This window comes from Cnephaeus nilssonii (assembly GCF_951640355.1).
Source record: "Cnephaeus nilssonii genome assembly, chromosome: 19".
Lineage (NCBI taxonomy): Eukaryota > Metazoa > Chordata > Mammalia > Chiroptera > Vespertilionidae > Cnephaeus > Cnephaeus nilssonii.
Genome location: NC_137090.1, coordinates 15,860,212 through 15,883,340, shown reverse-complemented (window position 1 = coordinate 15,883,340; position 23,129 = coordinate 15,860,212). Strand labels below are relative to the sequence as shown.

The window sequence follows — 23,129 nt, the reverse complement described above, 5'->3', positions numbered from 1 at the left end:
CAATCCTTCACCGCCCCCTCTCGGGCTCACCGAACCTGGCTGAGCTGGCACGGCACATAAGGCGCCTGGGGGCTGAGTATGCCATGGCCGTGCCGGCTCGCCACAGAAAGCTTCCGAGGAGGATCCCTCCTTCCCACAGCCAGGCCTCGAGGAAAGGGGCCGAAACATAAGGAAGGACGCACGTACTTGCGGGTGTTCTCGTTCTTGAGCAGCGACTTGGCCTGCTGCTCACTGATGATGGTGGCCTTCACCTGGGGGGGGTTCATGTGCACGTTCAGCTTCCCCCCCACCAGCAGGCGCACGGTGGCTGCAAACTTGGTCTGGGTCTTCAGGACCTGAGGGGGCTGCTTCTCAATGATGAACGTGCTGCGGGACCCAAGGGACGAGATGCTGCCTCAGGGGACAGGGCTCTGGTCCCCGCGTGGGGAGGAGCCTCACACAGGGCTCAGCAGGCAGAGGAAGGGCACGGGGCCGAGGAGACCCTGTCCCCAGGGAGGCCCCCGAGAGGGGAGGGGAGGCAGGGAAATGAACTTGGCAGCTGGCACGGGCTGCAGGAAGCAAGGGCAGCCCAGGCAGCGCTCACAAGAGAAACTGGGAAAGGTCAACGGCGACTGGGGACAGAAGGGAAAGGGTGTGAGCAGAGAGAGACAAGGATTCAAGTGAGAGCCCCCCCATCTGCAAAGCACCCCCTGCCCCCCCCCATGCCAACTCCATGCGGGGCCAGGCGGGGCCGAGAGGCAGCAGTGACCTGGTCACCAGGGCTGAGATGATGTCTGTGATGGTGGCATTGACCTCCGCCAGCATCTCCTCCACTGGGCCGGGGATGGGCAGCTGCTGGCAGAGGTGCTCAGCTCTGCGGATCTGCTGCCGGTTCTGCCAGATGATCTCGGCCAGCTTCTCACACCTGCACACCGGCCGCGGGGCCAAAGGGAAGGACAAGGGCGTCAGCCTCCCCCGGCCACAGGTGAAGAGGCTCCCAGGCTGGCGTGAGCCCCCCAGGACCCAGCCCCACCCTCACCCAGGACGGCTTGACACCTCAGCGCCCACTCCTGTCCACTGAGCAGAGCAGAAACACACAGACACCCAGGAGGCGCGGCCCTGATCTGCACCCAACCAGCCGAGCATCAGGCGGGAGCACCTGGCCGGGCCCACCCCCAGCACAGTGACCCCCTTCCCGGGGAGGGGCGTGACTGCGGCGCCAGTCTGTGTCGGGAGCCAGGCCACTGGTGAAGTAAGACCTGTCACGGGACAGAGCGAGCGGCTGCGCATGGAAACACGGAGCAGGATAAGCCGCTGGTAGACCACCCTGAGCCCCTGCCCCCCTCCCTGCTGGCCCCGTCCCCACCCCATTACCAGGACTGCAGCACGTCCAGGCTGCCCTCAGGGGGCCCCCCATTCCCGGCCAGCTGCTGCCGCCGCTTCCACTGGATCAGCTCGTCGTCCAGGATGATGGTCTGCTGCTTCCGCAGCAGCTGCAGGGTCTTCTGGTGCTTCTCGGCCAGCTCCTGCGGGGGGGGGGGGGGGGGGGGGCAGGCCCTCTGGCTCCAGGGAGCAGCCCTGCAGGGCCTCGCTCGGGGGCAGGGCCTCCCTCCCCCGCCTGCTCTGCCTCACAGGCCCCACAGGCCTCCTGCCCCCCGGGGTCCTGGCCCACCCCTCTCTCGGGTCCCCGACAGCTCAGGATGTGGACCCCCAGCCCGGAGGAGAGGGACGCACGCCCCACTCACCACGCGGTATTGCTGCAGCGTCTGGGCCTCGCGCTGCAGCCAGGCCTCCAGGGACGCCTGCTTCTGCTGCAGGGCTGTCTCCCGGCTCAGCCGCTCCTGCGGGTTCAGCTGGGCCAGCTGGGCAAACTGAGCTGGAGGGGGGACAGGACACCCATGGCCACGATGCCCCAGCTTCCAGCAGGAAACCCAGAGAAACCACTCACTGGTTCTGCAGACAAGACCCCCCGGGTGACGTGTCTGACCAACGGCAAGTCAGGGATCTGGCAGCCAAGGGCCCCAGAGATGAGCCAGCGTCACTCCCTGGCCCCCAACTCTGAGCTCCCCTCTCGAGACTAGGAGACAGAAGCTTGTGGGTACAGCTGAAGCTGCCTGGCACGGGGAAGCTCTTGGTGAGAGTCAGTCCTTGTGGCTCAATGGGCTACAGGACAGGACTGAAGGGTGACGGGGACCAGCCGCTCCCAGCCCCGCCCTCACACGCAGGGCCTGGGCCTCGCCAGGGAGGGCCCTGCTCCTGGCCTGTGCCGCCCGCCTCCCGGGCACAGCTGCCTCTCCTCAGGGAGAGGATTTCTCTGTGCGGGAAGGCGCCCAGCAAGCGTGTCCAGGTTGGGTCACGGTGAGCTCAGCTGACCAACAAGAAGAGAAGAGAGAGAAGATGGAGAAGAAAGAAGAGAGGGAGGGAGGGGCCTACACAAAAGCAGCAAGATTCGCGCCTCCTGCAGTGGCTCAGTTGGTTGAGCGTCATCTGGTGCACCCAACAGCCAGGGCACCCAAAGAAGGCAAATGCTCAATGTTCTCTCTCTCTCTCTCTCTCTCTCTCTCTCTCTCTCTCTCTCTCTCTCTCCCCCCTCAGGAAAAGGAGGCAGCTCTCTTCATATTAGTGTTAGGAAGCTCAGCAATAGCAGGAATAGGGAGTCAGGGAGGCATAGTTACCCTCTTAAAAATATCAGTTATGAAATACTTAAGACAGAGGGAAGGTAGAAAGAATCACATAAAACACCTGTGGCTTCATAACCCAGCTTCAGAAATCAAACATTTCCCAATTAAAGCCACCTGCCCACCTCCACAGCTTGCGATCCATCCCCCGCCAAGGGAACCACTATCCTAAATTCTGGGGTGATTATGCGCAGCCAATAGCCATTTGGAATTCCCCAGGGTCCTTCCTCGGGCTGAGTCAAGAAGATGTGAGCATCAGTATGTCTTGGTCCAGCTCCTGGGAGGCCTCTGAGGGCCATGTCACGCTGACCGAGGCCCTGCCCCAAGGTCACACAGGCGGGACGGACCAAACAACTCTAGACCGCCAGGAAGAGCCCAGACGAGGAGGGAATTCGGAGACATGGCTCCCAGCTCACTGCAGGGGCCTGAGCAGGAAGCGCATCGTCCCGCAGGGAACGCAGCAGGGTCGCCTGGCGCCGCCTCAGGAGTCCGGCCACCACAGGGCGGCAGGCGGCGGTGTCCCCACACCTGGTCCGGCCTCCCTATGCGAGTGACCCAGTTCGTTTCTCCTGGCAATCTGCAGAGGTTTCTGGGAAGGACGCCAGGAGATGTGGGGCAATTGTCTGCTCCACTGGAGGGAACTGAGCCTTCCCTGCACAACAGATCAATAGTCTGTGTTTCTGATGGTGAACTTGATAAGTGAGGCTGAACTGACATTGCATGATGGGTACAAACCCAAACCAGAATCCAAACCCAAACCCAAACAGAGGAAACAGAAAACCCAAGAATAGGATCATCGATGTGGTAACCAGTCCACGGCCTGGGAGAGAACTAATAGCGTGGCTACCCTGTTCCCTCACCTAGGAAGTGGGCTTTCCTCCCCCGGGGCCAGTCAGGTATGGAAGCAGATGGGAAGAAGACATGCTAGAATCATCCCACCGACATCTATTCCACACCTACTGTGACTCAGGCAATGTGCTGGCCTCAGGGTACAGAGATGCAAGACGCAGTCCCTTCTCAAAGAATTTACATGCTAGACATGGGGAAGACACAGTTAATAAATAATATCGATATGGCTATAGGATGGCGCCCACACGCATGGTGTTCGACGAGCACACTGCATGTGCATGTGTGTGTTTCTGAATGGCTGGTTGGTGGAGCAAAGCTTCTCTGAGACTGAGCGGGGCACGCAAGCGGGGAGAGGAAACCACTGCCACATTGCCAGGCTCCCACAAGGGCAACAGAGGGTGCTGTTGAGGCTCCACAGCCTCCGGACTGACCCTGACGTTCTCTGTACCCAGAGTGCCAGGCTGGATTCCCACCAGGAAGGGGGCCTTTGTCTACGGGCACTGATGTGCCCCAGGATGGCCTCTCTGAAGAGCTGTGCAGAGCATGAGAAGTCTGTCACCAGAAACACAGTCCTCAGCCCTTATACTGGCCCTGCTCAGAGAGTAAAGCACCACTGATAACATACAAAACCACCACCTGGGTGCTGATTACTGGACTGGGAGCACCTTCCTCAAGACCCGGAGCTGGCTGGGTATGGGAAGCCTGAGTGAGATCCATCCTCTCCGAAGGCAAGACTTTGCCTTCTCCCCTTCCCAGGCCTCCCCTTCCCGACGCTAACGATGCCCCGGTACTCCAGAGAAAGGCAGCTGGTTCTCTCCCACAGGACCTGAGCTTCTTCCGGCCCCCGCGCCCGCCTCACCCTGGATCCTCAGGCTCTCTTGATACTGGATGATGAAGTACTCTTGAGTCTGCTGCAGCTTCTTCAGTTCGTTCTCGGTGTCCTGCGTGACCAGCCGCAGCTCCTCGAAGGTCTGGTTGATCTGAAGGTGTTTCTGGGACATGATGTCGGCAAGACTTCCCGCTGGAGAGGCACCCTGGACACAGATCGGGGCAGAGTGCAGGCAGCAGTGAGCTGGGCAGTGAGTACGGGAGGCCACCTCCGGCCTTAACGCAAGGGATCAGCCAGCACCTATCACGGGGATGAGACCCCAAAAGCTTCATTTTGAGTCCTCGGAATTGCAAGCGTCATTTGTGAGAATCGGTGTAGAGTGGGAAGAGAGGAGAAAAGGGGGAGCTGGCGGACCATGGCGTCTTCCTAAAACACAGGAGGACTTCCTAGTGCAGCTCTGGCCTCCACCGGAGTATCCCAACCACGGCCCATCTAACTGCCTTCTAAGTTACCTGGGTTTTCCTACTGAGGATGGTGACCCCTGGGGACAAAGTGGGGAACAGGCCGGTGAACACACATTGTCTTTGTTCTCATTCAAGGCCTACTTGTGACTGAGGGGAGAGGGAATCGGGGGAACCTCTCCCAGGGGTCATCCTGGAGACCCCAAAGTGAAGTTACAGGGGAGGCGTCCACAAGGGCTTTGTGGATCCAGGCATCTACGTGGCCTGGTCTGATCCATTCCTTCACCCGCTGGCTGAGAGAAGGCGGGCAGAAGTGTCACCTGAATATAGACATGACTTTACTGAAAAATGATCCATTTGGGGTTGAATTACTTCACACCTGTGCACATTGTTTTGTGGCTGCAAGCTCATCAAGGCTATAAATCAGTTAAGACCAGAGTACGGTCTTCTATTTCCTCTAGGACAAGGCTCTGTTTATAGAGACACCGATAGGTGCGCCCCGAGTCATCATGACAAACGGGGTCCAGAGGGAAGTGGGCAAGATGGGGTTTCCCAACTCCTCTCCCCACACCCAGGGGACACTCACGTTGTTGGCTTCGCGGACCAGCCTCTGCTCGTTGTACAGAATGTGCCGGATGCAGCGGACCAGCTCCATGGGGCAGCGGTCATACGTGTTCTGGAAGAATCCAAGAGCAGACAATCACTTGGTCCCGCTCCGTGCTCTGGGCCTAACCCCACCTTGGAGGAGACTCCTAGAGACACGACGGTGTAATCATGAGGTATGTTGCTCCTCCAATATCAATGGGGGACAAGGAAAGCACATTGTAAAAAACCTGAGTAAGAAGGTAAGAGTACCCTAATCTGCCCAAAGTACTAGGGCATCCTTCTCGGACATAAACTCCAAAAAGGATAAATGGATAAATAAACTCCAAAAAGGCCACATCAGAGGAGAACCTGGACACCACTTTGCTGGGCAATCAGAATTACTCCACCCACGACGGGGAGACGGATGTTGTACGTCTCCAGATGTGATACCGTGAGGACGACACAACACTCAGAGTGCTGATCCGGGTTGTGTAACCTGAATCTAATCATGAGGAAACGCCAACGTGAGATACGTTTTATCTTTAAAAAGGAGAGGAGCTCAATTACTTCAGAGTGTCAGTGTAGCAAAAAGACAAAGAAAGGCTGAGAAACAGTTCCAGAGGAAAGGCAATTAAAGAGACATGATGACTTGATGCAAGATGTGACCTTGGACTGGATCCTGGACTGGAGGGGGAGAAAGTGCCCTAAAGGGCATCAAGTCATCTGACAAGATGGGCAGACAGATGTAAAGTTACTGAAGGGTGTTCTATCCATGCACCGTTTACTGACGGTGCTAACCGGACGACGACGATGTAAGAGAAGGTGCCTAATTCTTAGGAAAGGGACGCTGAAGTGCTTAGGGCAACGGGACATGGTGTGTACAACTTACTCTCAAGCAACCAAAAAAATGCGTGTATGTGGAGAGCATATGATAAAGCAAATGTTAACAAGGGGGGTCTTTGTATCAACCTTGCAACTTTTTGTAAACTTGAAATCGTTTTCAGATACAAAGTTTAAAAAGAGCGACAACCATGACAATAAACAACCAGAGCTTTATGCAGGCAACTGGACGACGCCGGGTTGAAGAGGAAGAAACTCTCTAGAGGAAGTACTACCCGAAGGAGGAGTCCCGCCTCGGGAAGACGGCGGTGGCCGGCGCTCACACCCACCTGGAGCTGCGTGGCGTAGTGCCCCAGCTTGATCTTCAGCAAGAACCCATCTTCCCCCACTTGGTGCTCCGCCTTCTTCTGCAGCTCCTGCACCAGCCCCTCCAGGAGCTGGGTGGCCTTAATGTTCTCCTGTGGATTATCAAGATCTATTGAGTCCCTAGGGGAAAAAAATTACATACATATGTATACATACATGCACATGAGCCTATATAAATGCAGCCTCAACACATCACGCCTTGTCTTTGGCTAAAGAGATTTCGGCACAAAGTTCACAGCACACTTTAGGGGAGTTCCATTCCAACTGACTGGATGCCTCCATGAATCTAATCCTAACCCACTAACTGCCTGAGTGGACTGTATAGGAGTCTCTTTCTTTTCTTTTCTTTTTACAATGTACTGCCCTTTCTCCTTCCTCCTACACTTGCTCCGGTGCTTATGCTCTCTGCTGGGAATGAAGGGAGAGGAAAGGGCTTTGTGTACCCTGAAGGAAATAGGGCCCTGATAATTTCCTATTTATAGTCACCCCTTCACGGGTGTAAGGGACACAGTGTCGAGAATGTTCTACTTCCCCCCCCCCACCCCCGACTGGTTCTATATGTTGCTAATTTCACATGAAGTATTTTCTGAAGACAGGTGAGACAACATTTATTGCTGTTTCTAAGAAGCCTCGGAAATGATTCCTTCAGACAGACTCTTCCCGTGAGTATTCACACAAGTCGCAGGCTTGGGGGCTGCAGGCAACACGAACTCCCCCAGGGAACCAGAGACGCTGCCTTCACGCAGAGCCAGGTAACGGGTGACAGGGTTTGGATGGCCTCCCTTCCTCCCTCTCTCCGTCCCCCATTCTCAACCCCCCTCCCGGACGCTCTCATGTTTTAAACAATTTAAGGCAACGGTTGCTATTTGGCAGAACTTAATTACTCAGCTCACTGGAGAAACCAAACAGCTATCAGACTGAAATGATATTCAATTACTGTTGCTCAGGTCTAAAGCCAACCAGGAGATCTGGTGCTGGCTCTAAAGTGCTGTCATCTCGAACCCCGTAATGTCAGTTAGCAACTAATTTCAGACAGAGGCACAAGCAGGAGTACCACACACTGATAATGGACTTCATCAAACGATATGCTGAAATATGCACTTGGAGAAGGCAGTAGAGAAAGTCAAATGTTCAATGTGCATGTTCCATGGGCTAAATAAAGTAGATATTAAATAAAAGCCTGGGAGGAAGGAATGGCGGCCCAGCATGCACCCCTGTGTCAACTGGCAATAACACTCCTCGTCCCAGGAAGCCATTCATTCTTGAGAAGATCCCGTCTCAGAGCAAAACTCATGGAAAACAAGTACTGGTCCTTGTACTTAATTCTCTGTTCCTTCCCCCCAGGCACCTCCCCCCAAAAAATATTTTCTTACCGTAAACATGAAAAACTGGACATTTTTATTAAAATCTTTATACTCTTTTAAAAATATATTTTTATTGATTTCAGAAATGAAGGGAGAGGGGGAGATAGAAACATCAATGATGAGAGAGAATCATTGGCTGCCTCCTGCACGTCCCCCACTGGGGACCGAGCCCACAACCTGGGCATGTGCCCTAATCGAATTGTGATCTCCTGGTTCATCGATTTAACGCTCAACCACTGAGCCACGCCGGCCAGGCTAAAATCTTTATATTCTTAAGAAAACCCAAACTAAGGAAAATTCTAGAGTTATGGGGGCTACAACTTCGTAAGTTAAATAAATGTCTAATAACTATGTTGCATACCTGAAACGACTATAATATTGTATGTCACTGTCATTGGGAAAAAATTTTTTTAACTAAATAAAATTCAGATTTCCTTTAATATCAACACAAGTCTTTTAACATTTGCTCAGTAAGAAGACGACGTGGAAACTCTATCAAATGAAATTTTGAATAAACAGAAACTTCCTATTAATGTTTTTCTGAACTCCTCAAGATCATTAAAGAAGAAAAGGAAATGGAAAAGCACTAAGCAAGGTGCAGCTGACATGCTCACATTTAGCTCTCTTTTTTCTCACTTAATTACACGGAGGCTGAGATTTTTTTTTTTTAATTGCCTAGAAAATTGCCTTCCTGGTGCTCTCTAGTTTCTGGAGAGAAATTTGCTACTAATACACAATTGCGACTATACCAAGGCAGTGTTACTGCCAGGGATACAGCCCTCCTCCAACAGTAGCGTAAAGGCCGTCTCCCCGCTGCCTCCCCCGTCCCCGGGCTCTGTCAGAGCGGCCACGCCACCCGCCACCCGCCACCCGCCACCCGCAGTGATGCAGGCCTGAAGCAGAGGATGAGTCTGTCAGATCAGACTGACAGGCTGGTGACAAACAAACTGCTCCAGGCCCTGAGCAGAGCAGCAGGCATCCTGCTGCCTGGCATGCAACAGTGTCCATGAGAAATGCTCCTTATCAGTTGGCTGCATTGTACTAATTCTAAAAGTTTAAAAACAATTCCCCTCCCCGAATAGATAATAAAGAGTAATTTGGAAAACAAGAAAATAAACATGCTTATTAAATCTGCCATCAAGATACAATTATTTTAATACTTTGGTGTACTGTCTTTTAGTCTTTATGTGTATATATAATTTACATATAAATTTAAAAACACCAATGTCTCTCCATTGTTAAATTTGTTAACAATACATTTTTTAAAAAATTATGTGAATGGACATACCTTATCTGTCCCATTCAGCACTAAATTCTATGTGGACAAAGATTTTTAATTTTTTCATATGAACTCTACTACCTACGACTCTGCTGGGCACCCTATAGGCACTCAAAACATTGGTTCATTGGTTTTTACTAGCTGCAATGCTCAAATGTTCTTAGCCAGAATATACTATTAAAGAGAAGATATCCTATTTTTAAAAAATATTTTTAAATTGATTTCAGAGAGGAAGGGAGAGGGAGAGAGACAGAAACATCAATGATGAGAGAGAATCATTGATTGGCTTCCTCCTGCATGCCCCACACTGGGGATTGAGCCCTCAACCTGTGACATCATAGGTCAATGCTCAACCACTGAGTCCTGCCAGCTGGGTGGAAGATATCATTTTTAAAATCCTAAGAGTCATTCTATCTTTCTAAAATTTCAGATGGCGCTAAATACTTCTTCATGGGTCAGGATTTTTTTATTTTTATTTTTTTTTGAAGGAGTACATTTTGGAACCCCCATCGTGTTATCTTTCCAAATTTGAATATGCTTGTGCTTCACGAAATATGATGGAGCAACAGCCGGCTCACTTACCAAGGCTGGCTTTCGATCCACTGGGATAAGTAATGGCGCACCTCGATGGGGAAATGCTGGCCGTACAAGGCTTGCATCTGATGGAGGGCATCTCCTTGCAGCTGCTGGGCCTGGATCCACACGGCCATGTTTACAATCTGCTAAACAAACAATCGGTGGTTTGGGTGGTGTTTTTTCTCCCCCTTTTAAGTCCACTAGAGTAAATATTAATGTAGTTATAAAAGCTACAGGTAATTGCTTTTTAAGCCCTTTCTGGTGGACTGGAGGTCAGGGTTCTTGAACTGAATTTTAGCGTTACAATGTCTTCAGGATGTAGGTGGTCCGGGTGGCCATGGGAAGGTATCTAAGTGGGTCCATAAAGCTCTGACTGTCCAATACACTGAGGTCCTAGAAGCAAAAGTGCAAAGGGAGCATCAGGGGGAGAACTGCCTATAGCTTTGGTATCACAGACATTTTCTTTACTTTTGTTCCGAACTTGAAGCAACAGTAAGCAGCATCTGAATAGGAATGATACATAATTAGCATGGGGATTTTTTTAAAAAAAATCACTTGTTTTAGATTCTTATTTTGACTTTTAAGAATTACGATAAACATTCTGCCATTTTTGGAAAAAGACCCAGTAAAAGGAAAGTGAAAAGATCTGAAGCATGGGTTGAACCCTATGTGTTATGGCTAGTTACCTCAGCAACAATGCTCTGCACACCAAGGGCACAACTTTATTGGAAAAACGTCCCAAGGTTCACCTTCTGAGCTACTGCTAAGGAATTTACGAAGCAATGTTCTGTTAAATTATAGCCTTTGAAAATCTTTCCGACATAAAAACAATACATTCCAGCTAAGAGTCAGAAACAAGAACCATTATATTCCAATAGTGGGTAGCATATTTTTAAAATACGCTCTTGATTTCAGAAAAAAACGGTCTTATAAAACTACCAAGATGCCTTCTCAGACCCACCTGAGAATTTTAAGTTCATTTGGCAGATACTCTCTGGGTTTAACCTGACGCAGTGGTAACATTACTTTCATGTCCACAGAAGGGACTAACACGGAATCTTGCTCTAACACTGATCCGTAATGAAGACTTTGGTATAAGGCAGGGATATCTTTAATCCCATCCAAAACAATGTGGCTATTGATTGGCACAATTCTCCCAAGAGCTGTTATAGTTGGGGTCCAATGAATTAGAGCTTGCTTTTGTCGAATACCAGAGACTACACGACTGTGTTAGGAAACAAAAATCCCATCTCTGTTAGTTATCGTTATCCAATAGTGTAACACTGAGCTATTTATGGGACGAGTCGGTTAGCCAACAGTGAGGTGTGGGGAGGGTGCCAGCTACCTATTTTAGACTTGTGCAATGCTATAGAACACTTGAGCGGTGTGCAAGTTTATTTAGAGCTTTGGGGGATGAAGGCTGAGATCACTACGATCACTCCAGACATCACATTTCAATGGCTCAGAGTTTACTAGGAGAGAGACTCTTGGATAGAAGAGCTCCCTCCACGTTATAATCAAACATCTGGAAGACATTTAATTGTACAATGTAATTTTTAATCAAATAAATCATGTCCCAAGATTTTGGAAACTTGGAATAGACACCAAAGCATGTTTTTTGGATAAAAGGTAAAGGGATGGGTGGGTGGATGGACGAAGGAGCTTAGGCATTTACACGTATAGAATGAAAAAAGGATGAAGAAAAGGATGCAGGTTTTAATATCTTTTAGTGAAGGGAACTGGAGAGAAGACCTCACCACGGCTCTAGTAGTGACTAGTGAAAGATACCAACGGACAGAAAAACAACCCTGCATCCTGCATTCATTAACTGAACTGACCCAAGAGACAAAAGAAGGAAAACGTTTCTCTCCTCAGAGACTCCTTCTCAATCCACCCAAGTAACATAACCGTCTGCTCACTACCCCCCGTCTATTTTCTTCATGTCATTGATCACTTCCTGACATTTATCCCATATTTGTCTACTGTCTCCCTACCAGGGAGAAGTCACCACAAACACAATGACTTTGTTTTGTTCACTGCTTCTTCTCTTGGGCCTAGAACAGTGCCTGGCACATTAGCAATCAGTAAATTTTTTTGTTGCATAAATAAATGTATACACACAATTTGGTCAAATCTATAAGCTCTTTTCAAAGTTATTATGGAACAAGATTATCAGTATGAAATACCCAGGCAAGAAACTGAAACAAATTTTATAACTGGGATGATTTTATAATTTGGACGAGTCTCTATTTACAATGGTCTATTTGTTCCTTAAGGACATTTGCCACAATTTGCCATTTTTCCTTTTAGTTTCCGTTAATTTTTGTCTATCTTCCCCACTGAACTCTGAAGGATGGTAAGTGAAAAGGACACAGTTATTCACTTCTGTGTCCCCAGTGCAGTGCCTAGCACAGTGGCTTGACATGGCAAGTAGTCAATAAACACTTGCTGAGTGGTTACATACACACCAAATATTTGGCAAATATTTCACATGTCCTGCTGTCAGAGCATATTCCAGGAGTCTATTATTGTTTTTGTTAATCCTTACCTGAGGATATTTTTTCCATTGATTTTTTTTTTCTTTAGAGAGAGTGGAAGGAAGGGAGGGAGAGAGAGAAATATCAGATAAATATCGATGTAAGAGAGATACATCGATTGGTTGCCTCCCGCACATGCCCAACCGGGGCAGGGGATCCAGCCTGCAACTGAGATATGTGCCCTTCGGTGCATGGGTTGATGCTCTAACCACTGAGCACACTGGCCAGGGCCTATTATTGTTTTAAGAAAGACCATGGTGATATGCCACACATGTAGGGGTACTATATAGACGTCATACATTCATGTTGTCTCGTGGGGTTTTTTTGTGTGTGTGGGTTTTGTTGTTGTTGTTGTTGTTAATCCTCACCCAAGGATATATTTTTCCATTGATTTTTAGAGAGAGTGGAAGGGAGGGCGAGAGACAGAGAGAGTGAAATATCGATGTGAGAGAGACACATCGATTGGTTGCCTCCTGTACGCACCGTGACCCAGGGGTGGGGATCGAGCCTGCAACTCAGGTACATGCCCTTGATGGAATCAAACCGGCCAACCTTCAGTCCGATGCTCTAACCACTGAGCAACCCAACTAGGGCTTGTCTTGTGTTTTATATTAGTTTTTAGTTTTTATCAAATAGTGGGATGCTGAGCTGTTAGCATTTGTCAGAATATATTTATGGCTTTAAATATAATAGTTACTTTCTAAAATGTCACTTGAAGAATAATAGCTGGAAAATATAAGGTGGCAACCAACTTATTTTGATAAATACAGTGTACTTTAATTCCACTACATGAAAATTCTTTGACAGCAAAAGTAGGTTTTGCTTATGAGTAGTAAAAAAATGTAAAATAAAAATACACAAAATACAGAATCATTTTTACTTTTTTAACTAAAAATTATATATGCATGGAATATGAGGTGACTTCACTGAGATTATGACGTAACAATTTAAAATATGTGGTTGAGGGAGGAAAAAATGCCACCACTTTCCCCAATCGTATCAATAAAACCTAGTCTCTAAGCATTAGTGCTTTTCTGCGTGCATGTCGACACTCGCCACACCCGTTACCAGGCGACACCTACACCTGCATGTTGATCCTCTGCCCTTTCTCGCCGGTCTGGCTGCTCCTCACAGCGGCAACTGCACCCCCCTGGCCTCAATGCACTCTCTCTTCTGCTTATTTACGGGCAGCTCCCTCGTCAATGCGTGATGTTCTGACAAGGGAAGTGGTTTGTGTCTTCGGTAAATCATCACAGGGGCTTCTCTAAAGACTGGGAAATGGATTCACAATCTTATTTTTAGCCGAAGATGAGAACTATGTGAGCGTTACTTAGTTGCACTTAGTGTTCATAAGCGTTCCCAACAACCCAACACAGTTCTGGATGCAGAATGTTGTACTTTCTGAAAGTGTAAGCTATCTACACCCACGTTATATTTCTGGATGCGTCTCGGGAGTGCCAAATAACGTGAACCCTCAGGCAGTTGTTAAAAAAGGTCTCAAAGTTTAATAGCTCATAATGATACAGGCTTATTGAAAACCATAAAAATAAATGCCCACTAACAAATAAATTATATGAGTGGCTGGGATTTAGGGATAATTTTGTCTCAATAATAAATACCGTTTTATTAGATGCTTTCCCTTTTAAAAATAAAGCATAAAACTTTGTAAGGAAAAATATCACGGTCTCTGAATTCTTCTGGAACGCTGTGGCCAAAGTCATGCCATAGCTAAGCTCTGGGCTAAGAGATGTGTGGGGCGCATGACAATAGAAGGGTCCTGATGCAAACGGGCCAACTGAGAGACTGAATTCCAGCTTGGGATGGGAGTGGGAGGCATAAAATGTGTGCAGGGATTTGGTCTGCTGGATTTATGTGTCTAATTTATGTCCTTAATATGTTTTTAAAAATTAATTAGAGCCCTAACCGGTTTGGCTCAGTGGATAGAGCGTTGGCCTGCAGACTGAAGGGTCCCAGGTTCGATTTCGGTCAAGGGCATATACCTTGGTTGCAGGCAAATCCCCAGTAGGGGGTGTGCAGGAGGCAGCTCATTGATGTTTCTCTCTCATTGATGTTTCTAACTCTCTATCCCTCTCCCTTCCTCTCTGTAAAAAATCAATAAAATATATTAAAACTTTTTAATTAGAGAGAGAGAGAAAGAGAGAGAGAGAGAGGGATTGATTGGCTGCCTTCCCCACACACCCCAACCAGGGATTGAACCCATAAATTTGGGCATGTGTCTTGACTGGAAATCAAACCGCAACCTTTTGATGCCCAGGACAACGCTCAAGGAACTGAGCCACACCGGCCAGGGCTATGGGTATAATTTAAAGCATTTTATATCCCTGGCCAGTGTTTCTCAGTGGTTACAGTGTCGGGGCAAGCACGGGTTCGCTCCCTGCCACTACCCCCACCTCACCCCACCCCCCTTGTATTGGCGCCAGTAGGAGGTGAAGGGTTGATTTATCTCTCTCGCATCCATGTTTTTCTCTCTATCTCTGTCTCCCTTCCTTCCACTCTTTCTGAAAAGCAAAGGAAAAAAATAGCCTCAGGTGAGGATAAAATAATTAATAAATAAAGCATTTTATAATTCTTATCCTCCATCCCACCACAACCACCACCCCATCCCATCCCATCCCATCCCATCCCAGTCTCTAACAGAGGGTTCAAGTTCAAACATAATGGCTAAGTCACCTCAGTAGGGAAAGGCACTGGGAGGACTGTTCCCGTCTCGCCTCTGAATGAGAGAGAGAGAGGTGACGGGTGCTGTCCCAGGAGCAAGACGGCCCTAAGTACAGTGAGTCCTCACTTAATGTCACCGACAGGTCCTGCGACTTTAAGCAAAACGATGTACAATGAAACCAGTTTTACCACCGGCTAACGATGCAAACAAGAGTTCCGTCCATATGGGATCTCACCTCAATGTCAGAATGGAACAACGCTGAATGAAATGACCTGCTGTGACTAAACTCCAGAAAAATAATTTAAAAATCCTGTTCTTCCCAAGGACAATCTGACTCCTACTAATTAGAGTGTGAATTATTAGCAACACATTTTTTGATTCATCCAATAAGCATAATTTTAGAAATAAGATGGAAAAATGAATTAAAATAACATTTATTAGTGTTATTATCCACCATCAGATTTACCACTTACAGAACACCTACTATATTATTTATTACTGTAAGTGCTTCTCTGAACCTACTCACTTAATCCTCACAAAACCCTGGGAGGTCAGCGCTATTATAATCCCCACTTTATAGATGACAGAACCGAGTCAGCAAATTAAACAGGATTGTAAAATGGTGCAACTTTGGAAAGCAAGCTGGAAATTCTCCAAAAGGTGAAACATGGGATTTCCATAGGACCCAGCAGTTCCACCCCCGGTTATGTGCCTAAGAGAACTGAAGACATGTCTGCAAAAGCTTGTGCACAAACGTTCAGAGCAGCATCATTCATAAATAGCCAAAAAGCAGAAATAACCCAAAGGTCCATCGACAGAAGAAGGAGTAACATGAATATGAATGGAAACATAAAACGGATAAAATGGAATCTTATTCAGACGTAAGAAGGACTAAAGTACTGACACGTACTACAACATGGATGAACTTTGACAACATGACGCTAAGCGAAAGAAGCCAGACATAAAAGGCCACATATTATAAATTCCGTTTATATGAAATGTCCAGAATAGGGAAACCCACAGGGACACTGTAGATCGGTGGTTGCCAAGGGCTGGGGTAACTGGGAGTGACTTTTAATGGGGACAGGTTTCTTTTGGGGGTGAAAGTATTTGCTCCAGATCCCATACTTCTGAGGGGCACCGACATATGGGCAGTCTGTCCTTCTCCCCCTCTACCATGCTCCCTTTGTCTTGAGGACTTGTGGTGGTTGGTCATGTTTTTTCATGTACTTTTCTGTATGTTGCTATACTTCATAATTGAAAGAAAGAAGAAGCGTAAGAGATTAGAATAAGAAACCTAACATTGCGAAGCTCTGATTTGGGCAAAGGCTTGGGCCCAAATGAAACAGATGAAACAGAAGGTGTATAAACATTGCTTCTGATCTGAAAAGTATGAGGCGAGGAACCAGGATTCAACACTGTTAATCAGATCAGCGCCATTTAAAGACTAAAGGCCTTTGGAAAGATTATAAACAGCAAGCTCCCTGGCTGTGTCAATATCAATGATTACATGTATGCAGTGGTGATGGTTACCCAGTAGTAGGAACTTGGAGGGACAGAAAAATATTGAATAGTAGCAATAAAGGATTAAGGCCTTGTTCATATTAAAATTGGCCTAACATCAAGTAAGAAGGTTATAGTAAAACTTTCCCATGCAGAAGTAGGTCAATACCAGAGCCATCTGCTCTTTAAAATTTTTTTTTCTAAACACTACTTTATAAGCAATCAGGAAGGCAGTTCTCTAACAAAATCAGATTATTAAACAGATGGGACGAGAACAGAAAGAATAAAAGCATTTGGCTCGTAAAAATATAAACAAGGAAAAATTTTGCCCAGGCAACATAGAGATGATAATATTCTGGGAAGACAATCAGGCATAAATCTTTACGTCACAGCCAAATGATTACATATTATTTTGGGAAGAAGAGAAAAAGGGGAGGAGGTAGAATGGGGGAGGGAGGTCTGAAGGAGGAGGGAGGGCAGCTATTTGCTAAATATAAGGATCAAGTCTTAATCAGTGGGTTAGCATATATTTAAAACTGTCACCTAAATATAACTTGGCTCAGCACACACAAGCCCATAAATAAAGAGAGTGGACTCAGACAAGGATCATCATAGCTGCTAAAACGATTAGGTGATACTTGTTGGAGAACAGGATAGTCACACAGTGTCAGAGTATTGCCTCACATATTACTTACTATTCACAGAGAGGAAAAGGTATGTATTCAGTGGAAAAAGCTGGTGGACAACACCCTAACCAAGTAATCAAACATCCCCGATCACGGGACAAACGGACATTTTATGCCTCCAGATGTGATGCACTGAAAAGAACACACAAACTAAATGTTTCACCTCTACTCATGAATAAACAATCAGATGAATACAAATTGTGAGACTCGTATGAAAGACAGAAAAATGTGGAACTGTTCTAGATTAAAGGAGACTAAAAAAACATGATAACTACCTAGAACATAGTTTTAAAAAAACCCATATCACAGTTCTAAAGGACATTACTGGGACAATTAAAAAATTTAATAACATTTTTAAAAAATACATTTTTATTGATTTTATAGAGGAAGGGAGAGGGAGAGTAAGATAGAAACATCAATGATGAGAGAGAATTATTGATCAGCTGCCTCCTGCATGCCCCCACTGGGGATTGAGCCACAACCTGGGCATGTGCCCTGACGGGGAATCGAACCTCACTGGGAACCGGGAATTGAACTGTGACCTCCTGCTTCATAGATCAACACACAACCACTGAGCCACACCAGTTGGACTTAATTACATTTTAACATGGCCTATATATTGGATATTATTGTATCAATGTTACAGTTCTTGAGAGTGATAATGGCATTGAGTTTATATAGAATGACCTTGTTCTTGGTAGATACATACTCAAGTATTTAAGGGTCAAGTCATGATGTCTGCGACTTACTTTCAAAAGGGGAGAGGGAGAGAGAGGTGCTACCTAAATGTAACAACTGTTAACAATTGGTCAATCTAGGCAAAGTGTATATGAGTGTTCATTGTTCCATTCTTTCAATTTTTCAGTAATTTTAAATTTTTTCAAAATCAAAGGGAAAAAAATAAAAGCAATTAGAGTAGAGGCTTGCTCTCATCTGGAAATGACCCCTGGCGGTACATAAACATCAGGACTTCTCAGACTCCGTGCTGCAGGCGGGAGGATGCTGTCCTACAAGCCGGGCTCCGTCCTGCCACAGTGGCCCGCAGCTTGAGGCGTTTTCATTCTCTCTGTGTTGAAATCCATTTAGCAACTTGAAAACCCATTTGGGAAGAAACTACATCACTACCACTTTCCAGGTAACTAAAAACATTTGCTGTGCCCTGGCTGGGTTTGCTCAGTGTTTAGAGCATCGACTCAAGGGTCTTGGGTTTGATTCCGAACAAGGGAACCTACCTCGGTTGCAGGCTTGACCCCCCCCCCCCCCCCCGCCCGGCGGGGCACATGGGGGAGCCAACCAATAGATGTGTTTCTCTCACATCCATGTTTCTCTCTCTGTCTCTTCCCCTCCCTTCCACTCTCTCTAAAAACTCCTTTTTCAAAACGACATTCCCCTTACCCGTGATGACACACCTGAACACAACTGGCATACGAGAAGGCCCTTGATAGCTTCAGGGTAACCATTCAAGGCCTCCAGAAGGCTAGAGTTACAAGACCAGATCCCAGAAGGCCTTAGCCAGTGGTTCCTAAATTGGCTCCTACTCAAAGGCCAGCGGAACTGGGGGGCTCCATTCTGTTTTGTTGACATCAACTTAGTTTGTGCCCAGAACCTGCACATACAGCCCAGCAAGGTCTGCGTTCCCTCTTGGACCCTTCCCTGTCTCAGTCAGGTTGGACGGCTCAGGCCGGATTCCAGGAACAGAAAGGCAGCGCGGTGGGGCACCCTGGCTAAGGGAGCCCGGAGGTCATGCCCCCTGGGTTAAGCTTTACACTGTTATGTGCATCCACACCAGCGCTCACCCAACAACCAGCAGCAAACCTGGGAGAGAGACCAAAGGACCCCGAAACAGAACACGGACCCACCGAGCCCAAACTGAGTGCAGAAGAAGGTAGCATTTCCTGGGTCCCTCCCCCCACTTCAGGTAGCTTCATTCTCTGTGTTTAACATAATCAGAACCTACTTCATTCTTGCCAACAGACCGTTATTTGAATGTAAATCCTTTAAACACACACACACACACACACACACACACACACACACACCCCAAAATAGAAAGTGAACCTAACCATGTTTTGGTTAAAATAAATGGAAAACTAAAATCGTGTCTGTTGAGAGAGAAATGCCTCATCAGCTAGTTCCTTTGTTTGCTCACTGGATGAGGCTCCATTTGTGAAGTCGGACGGACGGCAGCTTTCTGAGGAAAACGCCCATGTGTGGGGAACGATGCTCGCCGTGTTTAAATCAAACAAAGTCCTGCAGAAACGTGGGTCCAGCAATGGGGTAGCAGGTGGCCGGCAGCTAATTCTAATTCTGAGACGAAATGACATTTAAATCGGGGCTCACCATGTCTTAGAAAGTCAACATGTTCGGCCTCTTGGTGACAAAAAGGTTACCCAGTACAAGAAATAATAATGATATCAGGGCCTTCAACATTAGGAAGAATTAAACCTGTGCACAAAGTAACTTTTACCGCAGCATTCACACGGGCAACTTGGCAAGAAAATACAATTGCTTTTGCTAAAACAAACTACTTTTTCTAGAGACAGATTCTCTCTGGCTCTGTATCTGCCAGGATGTCTACACACAGCTAAGCACCACGAACTCGAGTGACCGTCCCTACAACATACAACAGGTGCACTGAAAAACTCCCATCGGTACACGAACAGCGCTTTCGCCCCGAGACACCAGCCAGGATAACGGCTTCTGTGTCTATGCGCTTTCACGGGCTGCACTGTTACAGGAAGAAGCAAAGAGCAGCGATTTCCTTCCAAAAGGTCAGCTGCCTCAGACAGACCAAACAGAAAGCAGCTAATTCTTGCCAACTTCCCCTTCTGCAGCTTGTACGCAATAGTGTTTGGTTTCCAGTAAAGCTCCAAAGAAAAACAAACCGAATGTGAGACCCAGAACCATAGTAAAGTGTCTCACATGACTAAGGTAAAGACAACACGACCACATGGAGCTATGCTTTTTAAACAGCAGTGGGACGGTCAAAAACCACCAGATGTAACGGGGACTTAAACACGAGGAAAAGGACGGGACTAGATTTACACTAATGTTCCAGAAGTCGCTACCTAAAAATAAAACGGTTTTTGGGGCTGTAATAAATGTGACAGCATGTAAGGTCCCTGGTGGATTGATATGAAAATAAATCTTTAGCTTTTCCTCTTCTCAAACTAAAGTCCAATCGTTGTCCAACACAATAAGGCGCTGGCCGGGTTCAATGCTGACAAGCACATATACAATGACTATATTGTTTCCTAGAGTAGACATGGAGAAAAGACGGTGCAACTATGAACAAAAAGAGGAAGAGGACAGAAAATATGATTTTAAATCCTCTTTAGATAGTAACCCCCAAATACTTATGAAGTAATATAGAACCCGGCCGGTGTGGCTCAGCGGTAGAGCATCCACTTATGAACTAGGACAGTGGTCGGCAAACTCATTAGTCAACAGAGCCAAATATCAACCGTACAACGATTAAAATTTCTTTTGAGAGCCAAATTTTTTAAACTTAAACTTCTTATAATGTCACTTCTTCAAGATAGACTTGCCCAGGCCGTGGTATTTTGTGGAAGAGCCACACTCAAGGGGCCAAAGAGCCGCATGTGGCTCGTGAGCCGCGGTTTGCCGACCACTGAACTAGGAGGTCACGATTTGGTTCCTGGTCAGGGCACAGGCCCGGGTTGTAGGCTCGGTCCCCAGTAGCGAGTGTGCAGGAGGCAGGCAACTGATGATTCTCTCTCATCACTGATGTTTCTCTCTCTCTCCCTCTCCCTTCCTCTCTGAAGTCAATTAAAAAAATATTAAAATAATATCCAACACCCGCCCACCCTCACAGAAAACAGCACATTCCTGTGTAAACGTCTTTAAATTAAGAGCTCATCTATGCATTCAATCTTCCCAGAGGCAACAAATTAGATCCTTTTTGAATAGAAAGATGAAGAGGAAGAAAAAAAGACTTTTTAAGTTTTCTCAGCCAGACTGGTTCCTGGCTTCGCTGTCTACATGCAACTTACAAGAAACTCTGTGATGGGCCTTAAAGGCTCTTACGGCATGCCGCAGGCTCTCTGTGGTTTCTAACCCGCTGGTTTCAGGTTGTGGTGGCAACAGAGACATCAGGCTTTTTGTGAGACACGCTGGTGTTCTAAAGACTTTAGGCTTTGATGATGGAGGGTATGCAACCCCCTCTGAGACGTTCAGAAGGAACACAGTCTGGGGTTCAAGGAGAAACTTGTTCGTCTGTTATACGTGCTAAATGAGCGATTGCTACCAACACTGGAAACGGGTTTCGTGTTGGAAACAAAATAAACTATGACATCTCCAAGCCTGTCTTGCACTTAATCACCAAGCCTTCAAAAACAGCAAAGGCACTAGCACGGAGAGGAGAAAAAGAGAGGATGCGCAGTAATTGTAATACTTGGTAACAGTAGCAATAGCATCCAAGGAGCTCTGACTGTGTCATGAACTCACGCACGGCTCTATGCCCTTCATATGCCCCCTCAGGAGAAACCTGTACGGCAGCACAGTTATTGCTCTCATTCTACAGACGAGGAAACAGGCTTAAGAGGGAGGAAATCTGCCCCAAGTCCTGCAGCAAGAAAGCGCAGGTGCTGGGATCAGTACCTAGGCCAGTGATGGCGAACCTATGACACGCGTGTCAGCACTGACACGCGTAGCCATTTCTGATGACACGCGGCCGCATGCCGAGGATGAACCATTTGCTGCTCCTGAGGATGAAACATTTGCGACTAGAGTCTTGGAGTTAGTTTTTTCCTCAAAGTGACACACTGCCTGAGTTATGCTCAGTTTTTTGGCGAAGTCTGACACACCAAGCTCCAAAGGTTGCCCATCACTGGCCTAGGCTGTCCACCTGCAGCGCGCCTCCTTTCAAACCCCGCACTTACTAAAACCTCTCACCCGTCCACATGCGTTTTTCCTCACAAGGATGCCTGTGGTTTAAGACTGCTTTGAGATAACAGCTACCAAGTGAACTGACACATAGTACAACTCACAGAGAGATACAAAAAATTATTGGACATTCCAAAAATGCGTTGTACGGGACGGTGAGAACATCTAGATGACAAACCTTCAGACAACCAAAGGGAGCCACGTGAGGGGGTTGGTGGCTCCCCTTCGCTCCCCTAAGTCAATCAGGAGTCCGCTAAACGTGTTAGATTGCTCCAGGGAGTGAGAGGAGAACAGTGAGAACACTTCTGGGGGTGGGTAAGTTTCCAATGAGGCCAAAACCTAGGCCCTGACCACTTGTGGTCAGAATGAACATTGTGACACTTCCTATAAGAAGCAGGGTGGCTGGTTATACTTGTTACATTTTAAAAAATATATATATTTTATTGATTGTTTACAGAGAGGAAGGGAGAGGGATAGAGAGTCAGAAACATCGATGAGAGAGAAACATCGATCAGCTGCCTCCCGCACACCTCCTTCTGGGGATGTGCCCGCAACCAAGGTACATGCCCTTCACCGGAATCGAACCCGAGACCCTTCAGTCCCCAGGCCCATGCTCTATCCACTGAGCCAAACCGGTGAGGGCTACTTGTTACATTTGTTCCCAAATCCCTTATTAGTTTTCCATTAGATATGTTATAATCCGACCCTAAGGTTTAGGAGGGAACATCTTAATCTCCGGTTTTCTCATTATAGCGACAAAAATCACTTACAAAAAGGAGAAAACAGCTTGTGAAATATCCTGGCAGGTAAGAGAGGACAGTAAAGGATACTGAAGTCAGCTGTCATCTGGGTAACTGTTCCCCTTATACCAATAATTAAACGTCAACTTACTTAATGCTGATATGCAGATGAAGTTACAGACCAGGTGTCAATGATAAATTCTTGTGATAATGAATATTAATATGACAAACGTATAAGTAACCACATTACTGTTTACAGTGTACGTTATATA

General features: G+C 47.1%; 1 protein-coding gene across 6 annotated transcripts in view; it reads right to left on the bottom strand.

The window, feature by feature from the left end:
• LOC307115317 (signal transducer and activator of transcription 5B) overlaps positions 1-23,129 on the bottom strand; it is a 64,869-nt gene that overhangs the window by 13,467 nt on the left and 28,273 nt on the right. For 3 of the 6 annotated variants that reach the window (XM_079798520.1, XM_079798517.1, XM_079798522.1), the window contains 8 exons: positions 9,813-9,952; positions 6,551-6,679; positions 5,383-5,472; positions 4,366-4,540; positions 1,725-1,855; positions 1,354-1,505; positions 749-904; positions 187-366 (listed from right to left, as the gene is read on the bottom strand). In XM_079798520.1, the coding sequence (XP_079654646.1) occupies positions 187-366; positions 749-904; positions 1,354-1,505; positions 1,725-1,855; positions 4,366-4,540; positions 5,383-5,472; positions 6,551-6,679; positions 9,813-9,952 (1,153 nt within the window). Of the gene's footprint in view, positions 1-186; positions 367-748; positions 905-1,353; positions 1,506-1,724; positions 1,856-4,365; positions 4,541-5,382; positions 5,473-6,550; positions 6,708-9,812; positions 9,953-23,129 lie in introns of all 6 variants that reach the window. The other 3 variants (XM_079798521.1, XM_079798518.1, XM_079798519.1) reach the window with 2 other exon arrangements.